Raw genomic sequence first — 15,496 nt, 5'->3', positions numbered from 1 at the left:
TATCCTGCTTACACCACGGTTACTTACGAAAGGGAGAAATATTAAATGAATTATCAATACTTGTATGTTTTTTTAGCGTTAAAATCGTACGTTTTTCACAAGAAGTGGCTGACCCAAGGTAACCAGCATCAGCTCTCTTGCCTCTACCAGCTAACGTTTGAGCCAGCGCCATAATTTAGAACAGTTGGGCTATTTGACCTGAACTTTTTTTACAGGTGTCCTATAACCGTTTTTAATGGACATTCCACAGCCAATCAGAATTGAGCATTCACCCAGACCATGGTATAATTAGTGAGATCATGTGAGCTGCAATTGTTTAATTGGTTATTAACAGAGATGGGGGATCCGTGTTCAGCATGTGAAACATTCCAACCATTTGCATTTCCAGCTCCGCAGCATAGAAATGAACTAACGGCTCCATCCGAATACTCTTAATAATGCCGTCTAGCTCCTGTTCCTTGAACTTTCACGGGGTTAACAGTTAGACCTCTATCGTGGGGAGGAAAGCAGCTTTGGACTGCTGTGCTGAACTCAGACAGCCTTTAACTCCGACGTTATTACTTGACAGAAACACAAATGGGTGATGAGAGTCAAATCCGGGCCCACAGCCTTCCAAAGATGAACTACAAAGTGGCGCTTTCTTTTTTTCGTTGATTTCCGTGAGGGCGTTGTGCTGATACATCATGTTACACAAAGGATTGTGGGATACCTTAATGTTTCTTAGCGCCGGTAAGAGATGTTGCAGGGTTCCAAGGCAAAACTAGCCGCAGGAGGGAGCATACAGGCTTCTTTTCCTACCTTCTCCCTTACTCACTGCACTATTCAGACAGCACTTATCATGGCGACCGCTAATGCACATCTGCTTTGGCTAAAGAGTCCTTACTCTATAACCGTATTCGAATTGAGCCAAAAACTAAAATCACACAGTGAAGTGAACAGGATGAAGGAAAACCAGGCAGGGTTTTTACTTTCCTGTAGCTGTATCCCCCACCTCTGGTTTGGCATTGCAGTTTAAAACATAGGGTAAATATATGCAGAATGTCATTTGTTACCTGATTTAATCATATTGCCAATGCTAAAAACAAACATGTTTGATTTACCTAAAGACAATATTTTTTTAAATCAACCTAAAAGTATGTTAGTTGGTGTCTTTAAGTACCAACATACCAAACAACATACCAAACATATCAACTGATTTGATACATGAAAACTAATTTATTTTAAGCTCATTGAGATCCCGATTGCATCAGAAATGGAAATTAATTTCCAGGTAGATTTAAGGATTTTGAAGTACTGCATTATCTTGCATTTTAAAAAACAATGTCTGTTTGTTTCAAGGCAGAATATTGCCTTTTGCTGCTTTTAAAGGTTAAAAAAGCATCAAAACAGCAATGAATGTGACGTTTGGGCAGCTTGATAAGAACCGCTAAAAACCAATCAGCTGCCGTTTAATCAAATCGCTAATGCTGCAGAACATTCATCAAAGATTGGTTTTTTTTAGCTTTACATAATGACTTATTTTTTCCCCAAGAGGTTTTATTGTAGATTAAGGAGCGTAAATGGCCCAAGAAAAAAATGTCTAAATTTTTAACCTGCTTACATATCTGTCTCATTTCAGGGCTGTTTCAGATTAAAATTATTTGAATTTACTTTGAAGACATACTTGTTTAAAATTTACACCGTTTAAAGTAGCTGCACAGCTACTTTTTTCACAGTTTATTTTTCTGTTTTTGAGCTGCTTTAAGCTGTGGGAGTCAGAGATAAATGTATTAAGTCAAACCTGTTATAATCCACCGCTCACAATTACAAATCAGGATGAGTAAACAAAAGAAGTATTTCCCTACGTCAAGATATGAAATATTCAGTAGCCCAAGCTGCTAAATTAGAAAATGTGGATTACATTTACTATTTGGCATTAGGCATTCTTAGAATAAACTTTTAATTTTATTCAATAACAACCCTATTTCCTTTAATATCACTTTGTATTAATTTCTCCAAAATAGCCTTTATCGCCATGGTAGTGTCCTTGACTATTACTCACATCTATTACTCAAGTAGAAGTATAGATACCAGGGTTTAAAAATACTTCTTCTCTATAAGTAAACATATCAACTCAATCTTTTTACTCAAGTAAAAGTATAGAAGTACCAGCTTCAAAACTACTTAAAGTAAAACTAATCTAAGTTTTAAAAAAAAATGACTAAAGACTAAGGACAAAAGCTGGGTAATCTGGCTTTCTCCCACAGTCCAAATGAAATATCGGTTATGTTAATTGGCCTTTTCAAAACTGCTCTTAGGGGTGAGTATATGAATGGCTTTTTGTCCTGTGTGCTTTTCTGTTGCTCTGTTATGAACTTAGAATGTTGTATGTCCATGTCTTATAGTCTTAAGATGTTTTAAAGGTTTTTTTCTTTGACATATTTAAAGACGAAGAACCTCAAAGAAACAATTTTATTTCATATCTATGAAATTTACTTACGATTTTAAAAAAAATTCAGATTTTGTGTGTTTTAAAATTACTGAAATTATCTTTTTCTTTTTGGTTATTTTCAAATATATGCATAAAGACCAACAGAAAGAGGAGCATAATTGTTCTTTAGATGACCGATACAAAGCTTTGTGTTTTCTCCACAAAATCTCTGAATCCAGATTTTGGCCAAGATCGGAACTGCGATGAGAAGCTGTGTCAGCACGAGTGCACCAACCTGAACGGCACTGGCTTCATCTGCTCCTGCAAGTCCGGATATGAAGTGGACCCAGACAGCACCTACAACTGCCTCGGTACACACAAGCCATACCCTAAACATCCAACGGAGTAAAACCACCCAGTAGTTCTGGGAACTGGCTCGTTCTCTCCCAGAACCTGACCTTTTTTCTTTCTCTTTTAGACATTGACGAGTGTAAAGAGTTTGGCACCTGTCCTCAGGTCTGTAAGAACACTAAAGGCAGCTACGACTGCGAGTGCGTGTCTGGCTACAGGAAAGTGGGTGACGGCAAGATGTGCGAGGCTGAAGGTGAGGGCAATCTGTAGCGAGCTTGACGCAACATTAAAGAGTATTATGGACCACAATATGAAGCTTAGAACCTAATCTGATGCATGACTTGAAGCTGCTGTCCTCTCTGTCAGGCTCGTCTATAAATCCAATCTCTAAAAGTCAGTGTATTGCATTTAGTCTAATGATCCATCAATTTAATTCAGGAGTGTTTGGATCAATATAAAGCATGCTGGACACTGGTCCTTCAGGACTGGCTGTTATTGCTAAAGGCCTTTTAACCCTTCTCTGCAAAAAGGAACTAAAAGTAAGCAAAATCTTCTTGAAATGAGTGTATTTTTCCTTGATTTAATCAGCGAAATAAGACTATTTGCCAATGGAATAAGATTTTTTGCACTTAAAATAAGAACAATTAATCTCCATCATCTTATTTCAAGTGCAGGATATCTAAATATCTTATTTTAGGGGCAAAAATACCCATTCCAATGGCAAATAGTCTTGTTTAGCTACTCAATTCAAGGAAAAATAGATCAATTTAAGAAAAATGTACTTACTTTTAGTTGCCTTTTTGCAGTGTTACATGAAAACACGTGGCTTTATTTTCATGTCATGGTGGGAAACGCTTGTTAAGAAAGGTCTAACTGTGCGCTTCTCCATCAGGAGCCGCTCCTCTGCTGCTGCTCCCCGAGAGCATCCGGATCAGGAGGTTCAACCTGCAGACAGAGACCTACCACGACTTCCTCCAGGAGGAGGAGCGCATCATGGCCCTGGACTACGACTGGGACCACAACAGCACCGGATTCAGTAAGACGTCGGGATCAAGCGTCCCCTTTCACCCGTGACACACCCGAGCTTTGAATCTGCTCTTTCGTCCGTTTTAGGCATGGTGTACTTCACTGTTGCTGGCAAGGACGCTGAACCCGGTGCCCTTAAGAGAGCGTACATACCTTCGGTGGATGATGGCAGCAATAACATCGCTGCTGCGGTTGACCTCGGCATCAAATACATCACATCACCAGATGGCATCGCTGTGGACTGGGTGGGCAGGTGAGTGGGTGAATCTGCACTGTCCTTCCTTTTACAGACTTCCTCGTTACAGAGGAGTGGACCAGTTTCGGTCCAATCTGCTGGCTTAATGGCTTTAACGACCGCCCATTACTAAGGGGTGGACCTGTTTCGATTGAATTTGCATGTTATCTAAGCCATTGCAAGGCCTTTGTTGGGCAATGGTATAAAGCTTGTTACTCCGCATTACTCCAGACTTTTTGAATTGAGAAAGCTTCCGGGAGAGGAAGCGAAACGTCTTCTACTACGGAAAACAAGTCCAGTTGCTTTGATTTTTACTTTTTTTTGGAATTCCTTTTAATGAAATTACAAATAAATTGCCTGATCAGTTGAGAACATTGTTATTAAATCAACAGATTGACTGAAACTCGAATGTCCGCGAATGTGAAGTTTGTATTTTTTCTTCCTAGAAACCTTTACTGGGCAGATTCCAGGGTGAAAAGGTTAGAAGTGGCCATGTTGGACGGACGCTACAGGAAGCATCTGGTTAAGACCGATTTGGGGTACCCATCTGCTGTGGCGGTCAACCCTCGACTCGGGTAAGGCACAAAAGGATTGCGTTATTTTGCTTTTAGGGACCACTTCAGAAACCGTTGAAGATAATGAACTGGTGAGATCTCTGTTTCTGATTCCTGCTGGCCATCCTCAGAATGCTGTACTGGGCAGACCGAGGGGATGCAGCTAAGATCGAGTGTTCCTGGTTGGACGGACAGGAGAGAAAGGTTCTGGTGGCCGACGGCCTGGGTTGGCCCACCGGCCTCTCGATCGACTACACCAACGGAGACAGGATTTACTGGTCAGACTCCAAGGAAAGCCGCATCGAGTCTGTCCTGCCTTCAGGAGAGCAACGCAGAACGGCGGTTTATCTTGGTGAGGAACAGGAAGGAGGTCATTAAAGATGGCTCACATTGTCTGAAAAAGACAGCAAATAAACGTGACTGGTTCCTGTTATGCACTGAGAAAACAGCGCCTTCTCTTAAACTTTTATTAACAGGTAGAAATCTGAAAAGTGTGCTGTGCATATATATTCAGTCTTCTCAGGCAGTACTTTTTTAAACTTCCATTCAATGCAATTATTGCTGCAACTGTTCTGGTCCAGACATGGTGGAGAGCACCAATTTTTCAAGTGTTGCAGCAAAATGTCAATTGAATCTTAGTCTGAACTGTTCTATTCTAACAAATGAATATGTTTTGATCTAAACCATGCACTGCTACCTCTGGGTGTATGTTGAGGGCGGTAGTCTTGCTGGAAGGTGAGCCTCCGTCCCGGTTCGTTGCACTATTCCAGGTACTTTGCAGCCTCCATCTGTCTTCCAATCTGCTCTGACCATCTACCCTGTCCCTGCTGAAGAAAAGCATAACCTCAGCATGATGCAGCAAACACTGTTTGACTCACACAGCATGTTTGAATGTTGACCAAAAAGGCCTCAACCGGAGCTTCTCTTTCCATATATTGTTGTGTCCCTACATGGTTTGTGCTTAATTCAATATGGTTTTCTTTCAACAATAGCTTTCTTCCTCAAAACTCAGATTTGTGGAGTGAACTACTAATAGATGTTAGTAGATTCTCCCACCTGAGCTGAGCTCCCTGCAGCTCCTCCATAGTTACCATGGACCACATGGCTGTTGAATGCCCTTTGAGGTTAAATAACACCCAGATGGACTCCATTAAGTAATTTGGGTGTTCTTTAATTAGGGTTATTAGACTAAAATGGGGTAATAGTTATTTGTAGAGAATATAGCTCCCATATTTATATTTATACACAACATTTTATAGTCTCCTACTATTACTTTTTACTTATATATACACTTATAATATTTATAACCTGTATAGCACTTCTGGATAGATGCAAACCACATTTTGTTGCTTTGTACTTGCAATGACGATAAAGTTGAATTCTATTCCATTCTATTCTATTAACAACTATGCTTTTTCCTTCCCCATCATAATTGTGCAGTGTTCCATGTTGTTTTATCACATAAAAACCCCAATAAAAGACACCGACGTTTAGGTTTCTTCAGTGAAACAAACGTGGAAAATGCCAAAGCCTGCCGTATTTACGTGACTGAAACGTGTAAAAAAAACCGCGTTGCTGGTTTTGTGTGTGGCGCAGATGTGAGGAACCCCTTCAGCGTGTGCGTGTTTGAGGACCACGTCTACTGGAGCACGCAGGAGAAAGGCGAGGTGTTTCGACAGGACAAGTTCGGCCGCGGAGACAAAGTGAAACTGCTGACCGCTGGACCCTGGCTGACTCAGATCTCTGTGTACCAGCAGCAGAGATACAACTCCATGGCCGGTAAGGCCGACTCACACGTCGCACATTCAACAGCAGATTATTAAGCCCTATGAATCGGATGTAGTCGTTTATGCTTTATTTCAATAGTAAGAATTTTCTTTCCACCATGATTGCTGCTCAAATTATTAACCTTGCCTTTCATTTAAAAGTTTTTGCCAAAAATCCTTGTATATGTTGTTAGAAAATGACGCTGTAAATGAATCTAGCTTATATTTTTATGTATTAGCAAAGAAATAGCTTTACAAAACGATCTTCTTTGCACATGCAGTGAAAAATCCTTGTAAAGGAACCTGCAGCCACCTGTGTCTGCTCCGGCCGGGAGGCTACAGCTGCGCCTGTCCCGAGGGCACCAGCTTCATCGCCGGCAGCAAGACAGAATGTGACGCCGGTGAGAAACCTTTAACCTCTTAGCTTTGCTTGTTAATGAATGCAGAAGGAGATGAGTTTGTGGCCCCGCTGGTAGCGATGCAGATACAATTCTACTATATTAGGAATGGTAGAAACCGTGACAAACTCTTTCACGCCGCATCGTCAGTATCCCATAGAGCTGTAAAACTCGCTCTGTTTTTCTACGATCGCTCAGGGTTTGATCCGCCACCCACCATGCCGCCACCATGCCAGTGCCAAAATGGAGGCACCTGCTACTTCGATGACAACAAGGCTCTTTGCAAGTGAGCGTTTGAATTCTGTTTTACACCTGCTCCCACGAGGACCTACTGTAGGTTTATCTCATCATCCAGCACAGTGGGGAGGATAGCAGAGGAGGGAAAAAAATATCTAAAGCAAACTGTCTTTCAGTTTTAGATTATCAATTTATTCACATTTCACTTTTTTATTTACTGATGCCATTAAGTTGGATGACGCTGTAGAAAATTAAATAAAAAATGTTCTCAACACAAGCAGCATATTTACTGTTTGTTTTGCCACTCCACAGATGTCCTCCTGAGTGGAACGGAGACTTCTGCCAGACCAACATATATGACGTGGTTGCATCCTCAGGTAGGTTTGATTTTAATTCCATGGGGGGGGGAAAAACAGAAGGAAAAATACTACTTTACCCGTGTTTTCTTTTAACAACTCTCATTTTTGTCCCTCTCCGTCCCTTCCTGGCAGTTGGGATAGCCATCGGGGTGACGGCGCTGATCGTGGCCCTGCTGCTTGCTCTGGTCTACGTCTCCAGGAAGAAGTCCAACCTTATGGAGAGGCTGCAGGGCAGCTTGCCCAGCATGCCCAGTATGCCCAGCATGCCATCCATGCCCAATTTTTCAGGCTTCAGGTAGGATTGACAAATAAAGGGGGAAAAAGTTCTCTCATGGTTGTTGCAGTAAAAAGTTTAATCCTAAAAGACAGATGCACAGGGAACAAATATTACAAATAAATTAGAATAAAACCAGAGGAATTTGGTAAAACTGGATTTAATTCTTCTTTTTGACTTCTTTTTAGTGTGAGAATTAAAGGCTGCATGCTTATATTTCAATGCATTTTTGTTGATGCTTTTCAGGAGGGGATTCACCCAAAATGGACCAACAACACAAGATGAATCCAGGCAGAACTTGGATACGGTCCGTAATTATTTGGCTTAGCTGTCAATAAACCCCACTTAACATTTTCAAATAGCTTCTACCTCGGTCGCTGTTGGACTTCAGGACTGTTATAGTCCTCTATGGCATAAACAGCGTAAATACACGGTTGTACTTTCTGCCCCGTTAGGTTCCCTGCATCTCTGTGTCCATGGTTGACACGGAGGCGAAGAGCTTCGACAACCCGGCGTACGAAGCCGAAGGGCCGCTCGGCTCTAACAGCAGGGCGGCGGCCGCCTCCGCTCCTGCTGAAACAAACCAGGTCAATGAACAGGAATCACCGCTCGCCTCTACTTCATACTTATTCCACTCACACCTCCGCTTGTCCATGACTCCAGATATTGCTCTTTGCAGACTCCTGCAATGAAGATTCTTTTTGCTACGTTGTAAAATATATGTTATTCAGATGCTATTTTCTAGTGTTTTGATGTTTTTATTTCTTGTTTTCTTGCTAAAAATTACGGAGCCCGGGAGAGCTCACTTTAAGTGATATTTTTTTTCAGGTCGTGATAATTTGTGAGCATGTTTCCTTTAATTGAGCCCTCGAATTAATAAAACGTGCACACAGTTTATTCGAGCACACGTTTTAATTATTCGTGGGTGCGTTTTGGTAGATCGAGATCTCGAATATACTATAACGTGCTCATGTTTACATGTGTCAAGACAATATTGAGTGCACGTTTTACATATTGTGGCCACGTTTAAGTAGATCGTGCACACAATGTTCTACAACCATGTTCACTAAATTGTGCTCTCGTTTTAGTAAATAGTGCACTCGTTTGATAAATCGTGCCCTCGTTTTACTATGCTTAAAATGAGAGCTCAATTTTGTAGAATGAGCTCACACTATAGTAAAACGTAAGCACAATATAGTAAATTGTGCACACGATTTAGTAAAACGAGCGCACATTCTCTCAACATGCAAAACATTTTGCGATGACCCTTCTAGGGCTCCGTAGAAAATAATGTCCTGTATGGAGAGTTTTAAGACGTTCATGCTCATGACATTGTAAACATAAGTTATAAATGCATTGCTTCTCAGGAGAACGTGATTAACCCCCTTTATGTGGAGGCTGGTCAAGCTGTTGGCGATCCCACACCAACTTCATCCAAACCTGCCATTTCTCCCAAGGTTGGCCTGTTAAAACTCTTTGATAGAAACTAACACCATCAAGTGTGCTCAGCATCAGGCGCTTAACTGCTCCTGAATGCTTTCTATGACAGGAGGCTGCCGGCCCAGCTGCAGAGGACGGTGACGCTGCATCGAGCTCACAGGTAGCCATGGAGGTATGTATCGGGGGAAGTTTAGGACCCAAGGTTTGCAGGCTGATAACGGTTCTTGTCAAATCTTTGTGAATGCGACACTGACTTTCTCTTTGCGGCAGGAGATCAAAGCTGCTCAGGATACGGCTTCAGTCTCGTTCCAGAATCCCATCTACACGGTGAGCGAACACACACCAGCGCGCAGATGTTCTGCCGTCACGCAGGACTCTCTGTCATGAATGTGACGGCCGTGAGGTCTCACCTTTTTTATTTTCAGTAAACGTTTAACACCGTCCCACAGCTTCCTCCACATGTGCTGGCACCTGTGATATAGATGTGCAGAAAGCCTTAAAAGGATTAATCTTCTTTTTATTGCAGTAGCATAATCCCAATTTAAAATTCTTTCAAATTCCATTTTATAATTTGCCTACATTTGACAACACACAGCTCTACATCACTATGTCACCAGGTGACTATGAACCAGTTCAGGCACTGAGTAAATGCCTAGAAGAAATCAATAACTTCCCCAGGAGTGAATGCTGCTTGTCGGGACTTTGATGCAATCAACTGGTTTCCTTATATAGGCCATTTTTGACCAATCTGTATAATCTGACCCAATCTGTATAATATGATTGAACTTGACTTTGTAAAGTGCCTTGAGATGACATGTTTCATGATTTGGCGCTATATAAATAAAATTGAATTGAATTGAATTGAATTGAATACCTGGATGTGCCAAAATTTTCTTCAATTGAATAAAAACAAAACAGAAGTAATAATATTTGGACCAATAGAGGAAAGATCAAAAGTTAGCACACAGCTTCAGTCGCTTCAGCTAAAAACCACTAATCAGGCCCGAAATCTGGGAGTAGTGATGGTCTCAGACCTGAACCTTCAAAAGCATCTAAAGACAATTACAAGGTCGGCTTTCTATCACCTGAAGAACATTTCTAGGATTAAAGGACTGATGTCTCAGCAGGATCTGGAAAAATTAATCCATGCGTTTATTTTTAGTAGAATTGATTACTGCAACAGTGTTTTCACAGGTCTGCCTAAAAAGTGGATCAGACAGCTGCAGCTGATCCAGAACGCTGCTGCCCGCGTCCTCACTAATACTAAGAAAGTAGAGCACATAACCCCAGTTCTAAAGTCCTTACACCGGCTCCCTGTATCTCAGAGAATAGACTTTAAAATACTTCTGTTAGTCTATAAATCCTTAAATGGCTTAGCACCTAAATACATCACAGACTTGTTATCAGTGTATCAACCCTCCAGACCACTAAGGTCTTCTGGCTCCAGCCTGCTCTGCATACCTAGAACCAGAACTAAACAAGGAGAAGCAGCATTTAGTTCCTATGCTCCAATTATCTGGAGCAAACTTCCAGAAAACTGTAAAGATGTGGAAAACCTTAGTTCCTTTAAATCAAGATTAAAAACACATTTGTTTAAAATTGCCTTCAACTGTCCTAGTTAACTGAATCACCACTTTTTTGTTCTATTTTCTATCTACATTTTATTCCTACTTGCTTTTATTCTGTTTTATTTTGCTATATTTTAATCATGTAAAGCACTTTGCATTGTCTTTGTACTGAATTGTGCTATATAAATAAATTTGCCTTGCCTTGCCTTACATTTATTTAAATATATATATTTTTTTTTACAAGATGCTAATTGGGACCCATAATTTTGCCTGAAAAAGTGTTTTATGCCCTACTATCACAAATGCAAACACACAGCGATTACTTAACACTTAACTTTGCTAATGTGGAACCGTGAACTTTGGTCAGCGAGGACTGGGAGAGAACTTTTCCGCAACAAACACTCCAGGTGGGGCTGGCATTAAAAACAGCACATCATGCCTGTTAAATCCCTCAATACCCTTGTTAGAGTGCATGGCATCAGAAACTCTTTCAAATATAGACATTTTTTTGTCTTCATTGAGAGAGTTGACAATTTCACAAATAACCATTAAAAGAACTTCTAAAATCAACAAAAGCAAAACAAAAAGAAAAAAGGGAAAGAACGGGGCAGAAATTCTTCAAAAACATAGTCGGCACAGTCCGTGTTCCTAAAAGTACTAAGACGTCTGAAATGAATAGCCGAGGTACTGAAAATAGATTGTCTCTGAGTCTTTTAGTAGGATTCAAAACATATGGCCATGTTGATGCAGAAATGGTTCACCAGGCACAAAATGAACCTCCCTTCACAATCTGAGCATGAAGGATTAAACCCTAGAGCACGGATGGCCAACATGTGGCCCGGGGGCTAATTGTGGACCCAGGAAGACTTTTTTGTGGCCTCCGACTGCCATTCATGAGCATTACAGCTCTGGCCTTTCAGCTGATGGAGCAGATGGAGATGGACACTTTTTATTAATGCACAGGGTTATATTTTTATTGATAAATGTATCTTATTAAATGGAAAAATTTTATTAGACCCTTTTAATTCTCTTTTATTTTAATGCTATAGACAGTAGGACCAAAATAATCCACGGACTTATTAAAAAACCCATTCATTAAACTTGGCTAAACATAGCTATTTTTTTTTTTTTTAGGGTTTTAAACTATAAACATTTTCTAGACCAACAAAATGTATAAAAAAATTTTACCCAAAAAGTTAGGAAACTGTTCACCATTTATTAAAGCTAACGTCGGACTTTAGTGGACCTGTAAGAGCTGAGTTTCTACTTTATATAATAAGAAAATGCGTGTTTAATCTCATTCTGAGCAGTTTAAAAAGCGAAGAATTAACAGTAAAATTATTTTGTACTTTATGTTATTGATTGTGGCCCATGGTGCCCGTAGTAGTGACATCTGTTCAGATAGAGCCAATATCTAGAGAGGAAAAGTCACTATTATATAGTTTTGAGAGCAAAAGGAAAATCTGGGGGGGAAAATACTGGACTCAAATTAAATGCTGTTTTTTTATATTGCAGCGCGAGATTATTCTACAGCACAAAAGATGATTTTATGTACAGTGGGGAGGGGGGAGTGGACTTGGATGGAAACAACAAGTCATTTTGCTAAATTTTTACACCACGTTGTAATGTCTTGGCAGGAGTACCAACATGAGCCTGCCTCTGACTCCGACGTTTGAGACGACCTCGGCGCTTCTTGGCTGATGGGGTGACGTTCCAGGCTCTGAAATCCACCTGAAGACATGAATACACAGCCCCAACAAACTTAAAACGAACAAATCTAGCTACAAACCTTGTAAAAGAGAAAAGAAATATAGTATTTTGTGGCACCTTTAGATGTAACTTAACTTCAGTGAAGGTATTTGTATGAAAATGATCAGAAAAAATGTGATTTGTTATTACTAGAATTAGTCTGGCTGAGAGAATACAGGAAATCAAAGCTTTTAAACTTTCATGATTTGGAGTTTATATCTTTTTATTTTGTAAATTTCTTTTATTAAACTGCTTTTATCATGACATTGTGTCGGTCGCTGGTATTTTTCTCTGCACACGCACATGGACACATTCTTTTATGTTGCAGTCTAATCACAAGAGGAGGCTCTCCCGCACCGTTATCCCTTTTGATCACAGATAAAACTCTGATCTCCATCTTCTGTGTCTGACCCACTGAGCTAGTATGAAACGCTTTTTTTTTCATCCTCGATTTAATCCAGCCATCCCAGAGCAAGAGCAACAGTTCTGTGAGCCCTTTTCTTTTTTTTTTTACAATCACACAGTCAAATGTGTCTGAACACATCAAGGCCACGGCAGCCAAATGAGCAGAGGCACCAGAGATGAACGAAAAAGGGCAGATAAGAGAACGGGACGGAGTGGATGGAGAGAGAATGAGAGGGGCGGTGGAAGCAGTCACCGGTGCGTTTCTGTTTTTATGCCTCATGATGATTCACTGTCCACGCTTTTGACCTGCTGGTTCTCCGTGAGGCATCACCCAGGGAGTGTGCTGCTCTCAGAGAGACAGAGAAGTGGAGGGAGGGAGGGAGGGAGGGAGGCATGCTTTGGAGGGGAGCAGACCAAAGAGGCATGCAGCTCACAGCATGTGTGCACACAGTGTTGCCTTCGGGGACTGTTGGAATACTACCTCATGCATGAACTGTCTATTACCCAATAACTCTTAGAAATCCGGAGAATTCCCGCATTTAAAAACTAGTGATCGGAATATGTCAGCTTCCCTTGATTGGCTCAAATACAGTAAATGTTATCTTTTTGTTATACACACATTTATTAAATTCATCAAAACTAAGATCTCCCATCCTTTTTAACTTAGAAACACATCCACTACCAGCACGTACTTTGATGGACTTTTTTTTTGTTTTTTTTTTAAAGTCAGATAAAAGGTAAGGCACTTACGTTTGGATGCATAGATGCAAATAATCATGTAAGTGCTTAAGTTTTATTCACATGAAGCAATTTCTGTTCATCTTTTATGCATCAAAGTCCACAGAAGGAAGAAATCAGAAGGTTTTAGGGTCAGGATGATCAGACTGGTTCAGCCAGGAAGAATCTGATTGGTGCATCACAATTGAAATAGATTATCTAGTGTAATTTACAATTCCTTAGCATTTTTTTAGAGCACTTAAAATTTTAACATCTTTTGAATGTAAACCATGATTCAATCTTAACCATAACAGCAAATGTCTCTGTGTGCTGGTGTTGAGCTGAGATCCTTGTATTTCTTCACCCAATAACTAATTTTCTGAGTTGATTATACTGAGTATAGCATTCGTCTGTAGAAGCACACTTTTGTAACTGATCTGATTTTCTAACAGTAGATGTATAATTTCAAAAATAGCCCAAAAAAATCCAGCTCCATTACTTATAAAGTGCATTTTAATAAACTATGTGTTTAACTAAAGTGTTGTACGGCACAAACAGATCAAACCAATACACAAATAATAAAATAGAACTAAGAATAATAAAATGGAGTATACAACATACTACAAAAACTAGTAAAAAGACAACAAACCAAGTAATTTGGTGTCAAAAGCTGCTGTAAATAAGTGAGTTTTTGTAGGAAGAAACTTGTTGGCCATTTAATGGCAACTTGCTCCATAATTTTGGACCCCTTGATCTTTGAGATTAAGCCCAGTTTTGGTTCCACCAACAGAAGCTGGTCAGCAGATCTAAAGCCTCTGGAAGAAAAATGAGGAAGGAAGTTGGAGAGGTCTGTGGGTAGCATTAACAAAAAAGATTTTAAAATAAATTCTTTAGCACAGGGGCAGCCAGTGGAGAGAAAAGAGAGACTTCTGTCAGCTGTGACCCCATCCATGTAACATAGAAAGTACTCCTGCTTCTGTGCTTTCTGTGTCTCTGCTCTGTCTTCTCTAACCCCCAGTGGGTCGAGGCAGATGAGCGTTCACACTGAGCCTGGTTCTGGTTCTGCTGGAGGTTTTCCTCCCTGTTAAAGGGGAGTTTTCCTCTCCACTGTCGCTTTATGCATGCTCAGTATGAGGGATTGCTGCAAAGCCATCAACAATGCAGACGACTGTCCACTGTGGCTCTACGCTCTTTCAGGAGGAGTGAATGCTGCTTGGAGAGACTTGATGCAACCTGCTGGGCTTCCTTAGAGAGGAAACTTTCTGACCAACCTGTCTGTGATATTTGATTGAATTTGACTTTGAAAAGTGCTTTGAGATGACATGTGTTGTGAATTGGTGCTAGATGAATAACATTTAATTGAACTGAATAGCTGTGAGATATGCTCTTGTTTGCTGCGGACCGCAGGGAATTAATCCAGGGTTATACTAAAATTCACCAATGTTTGGAAGAGGAGTGTGTGTGAATTAGCCTCGTGAGACCATCCTGATCTCGCGAGCTTTCAAGGTTTCACTCGCAGATCAGTCTGGCTACTCTCCGTTAAAGAAAATTTGGAGCCGTTCACCAAACGAACGTCCAATCAGCGTTGGCTTTGAGGCGGGTTGAGGTGTGACGCAACGGGAAGCGCGTCAGTTCAGTCTAAACAACATGGCGGCTTCATCCGATGAAACTAGCGTTAGCGTGGCTATCGAGCAAGTTTTATCGGAATTACAGAGTATTTCTCTGCTGAGCTAACGAGCCTTTACCTGCAGCAGCAAGAGAAGCTTGGCTTGTGGTTGTGTTTTCGTCGTCGCTCTGTTACGAGCGACGACGAATCTGATTGGTTCATTTGGCCTGTCTATCACCAACATAGGCCAATCAGCTAACCAGTATTTTTCGCCCCTTCCCAAAGTTACTTCAGCGGAAGGTTTCCAGATGGATATGCGGAGCAAATCTATCTGGCGGAGTCAGGTAATGTGTGAATTACTGTCACCGCCGTTTTCTTTTCATAAAAGTCCATGGTCATCC

The 15,496-nt window shown here is 40.8% G+C and overlaps 1 protein-coding gene across 1 annotated transcript in view; it reads left to right on the top strand.

Annotated features, from left to right (window-relative positions):
* The window catches only part of lrp2b (low density lipoprotein receptor-related protein 2b), a 56,054-nt gene extending 43,433 nt beyond the window's left edge, over positions 1–12,621 (top strand). Inside the window, exons 65-81 of the mRNA XM_036141799.1 lie at positions 2,650–2,781; positions 2,889–3,014; positions 3,654–3,797; positions 3,875–4,040; positions 4,469–4,597; positions 4,708–4,928; positions 6,173–6,355; positions 6,624–6,743; positions 6,939–7,026; positions 7,290–7,354; positions 7,469–7,631; positions 7,857–7,917; positions 8,066–8,197; positions 8,978–9,067; positions 9,160–9,222; positions 9,321–9,377; positions 12,256–12,621. Of these exons, the coding sequence (XP_035997692.1) occupies positions 2,650–2,781; positions 2,889–3,014; positions 3,654–3,797; positions 3,875–4,040; positions 4,469–4,597; positions 4,708–4,928; positions 6,173–6,355; positions 6,624–6,743; positions 6,939–7,026; positions 7,290–7,354; positions 7,469–7,631; positions 7,857–7,917; positions 8,066–8,197; positions 8,978–9,067; positions 9,160–9,222; positions 9,321–9,377; positions 12,256–12,294 (1,979 nt within the window). The 3' untranslated portion in view covers positions 12,295–12,621. The remainder of the gene's footprint in view (positions 1–2,649; positions 2,782–2,888; positions 3,015–3,653; positions 3,798–3,874; positions 4,041–4,468; positions 4,598–4,707; positions 4,929–6,172; positions 6,356–6,623; positions 6,744–6,938; positions 7,027–7,289; positions 7,355–7,468; positions 7,632–7,856; positions 7,918–8,065; positions 8,198–8,977; positions 9,068–9,159; positions 9,223–9,320; positions 9,378–12,255) is intronic.
* Positions 12,622–15,496: the final 2,875 nt, after the last annotated feature.

Source organism: Fundulus heteroclitus, chromosome 10 (assembly GCF_011125445.2).
Source record: "Fundulus heteroclitus isolate FHET01 chromosome 10, MU-UCD_Fhet_4.1, whole genome shotgun sequence".
Taxonomy (NCBI): domain Eukaryota; kingdom Metazoa; phylum Chordata; class Actinopteri; order Cyprinodontiformes; family Fundulidae; genus Fundulus; species Fundulus heteroclitus.
The sequence above is the reverse complement of the archived record's forward strand: the minus strand, read 5'-3'. Positions and strand labels throughout refer to the sequence as shown.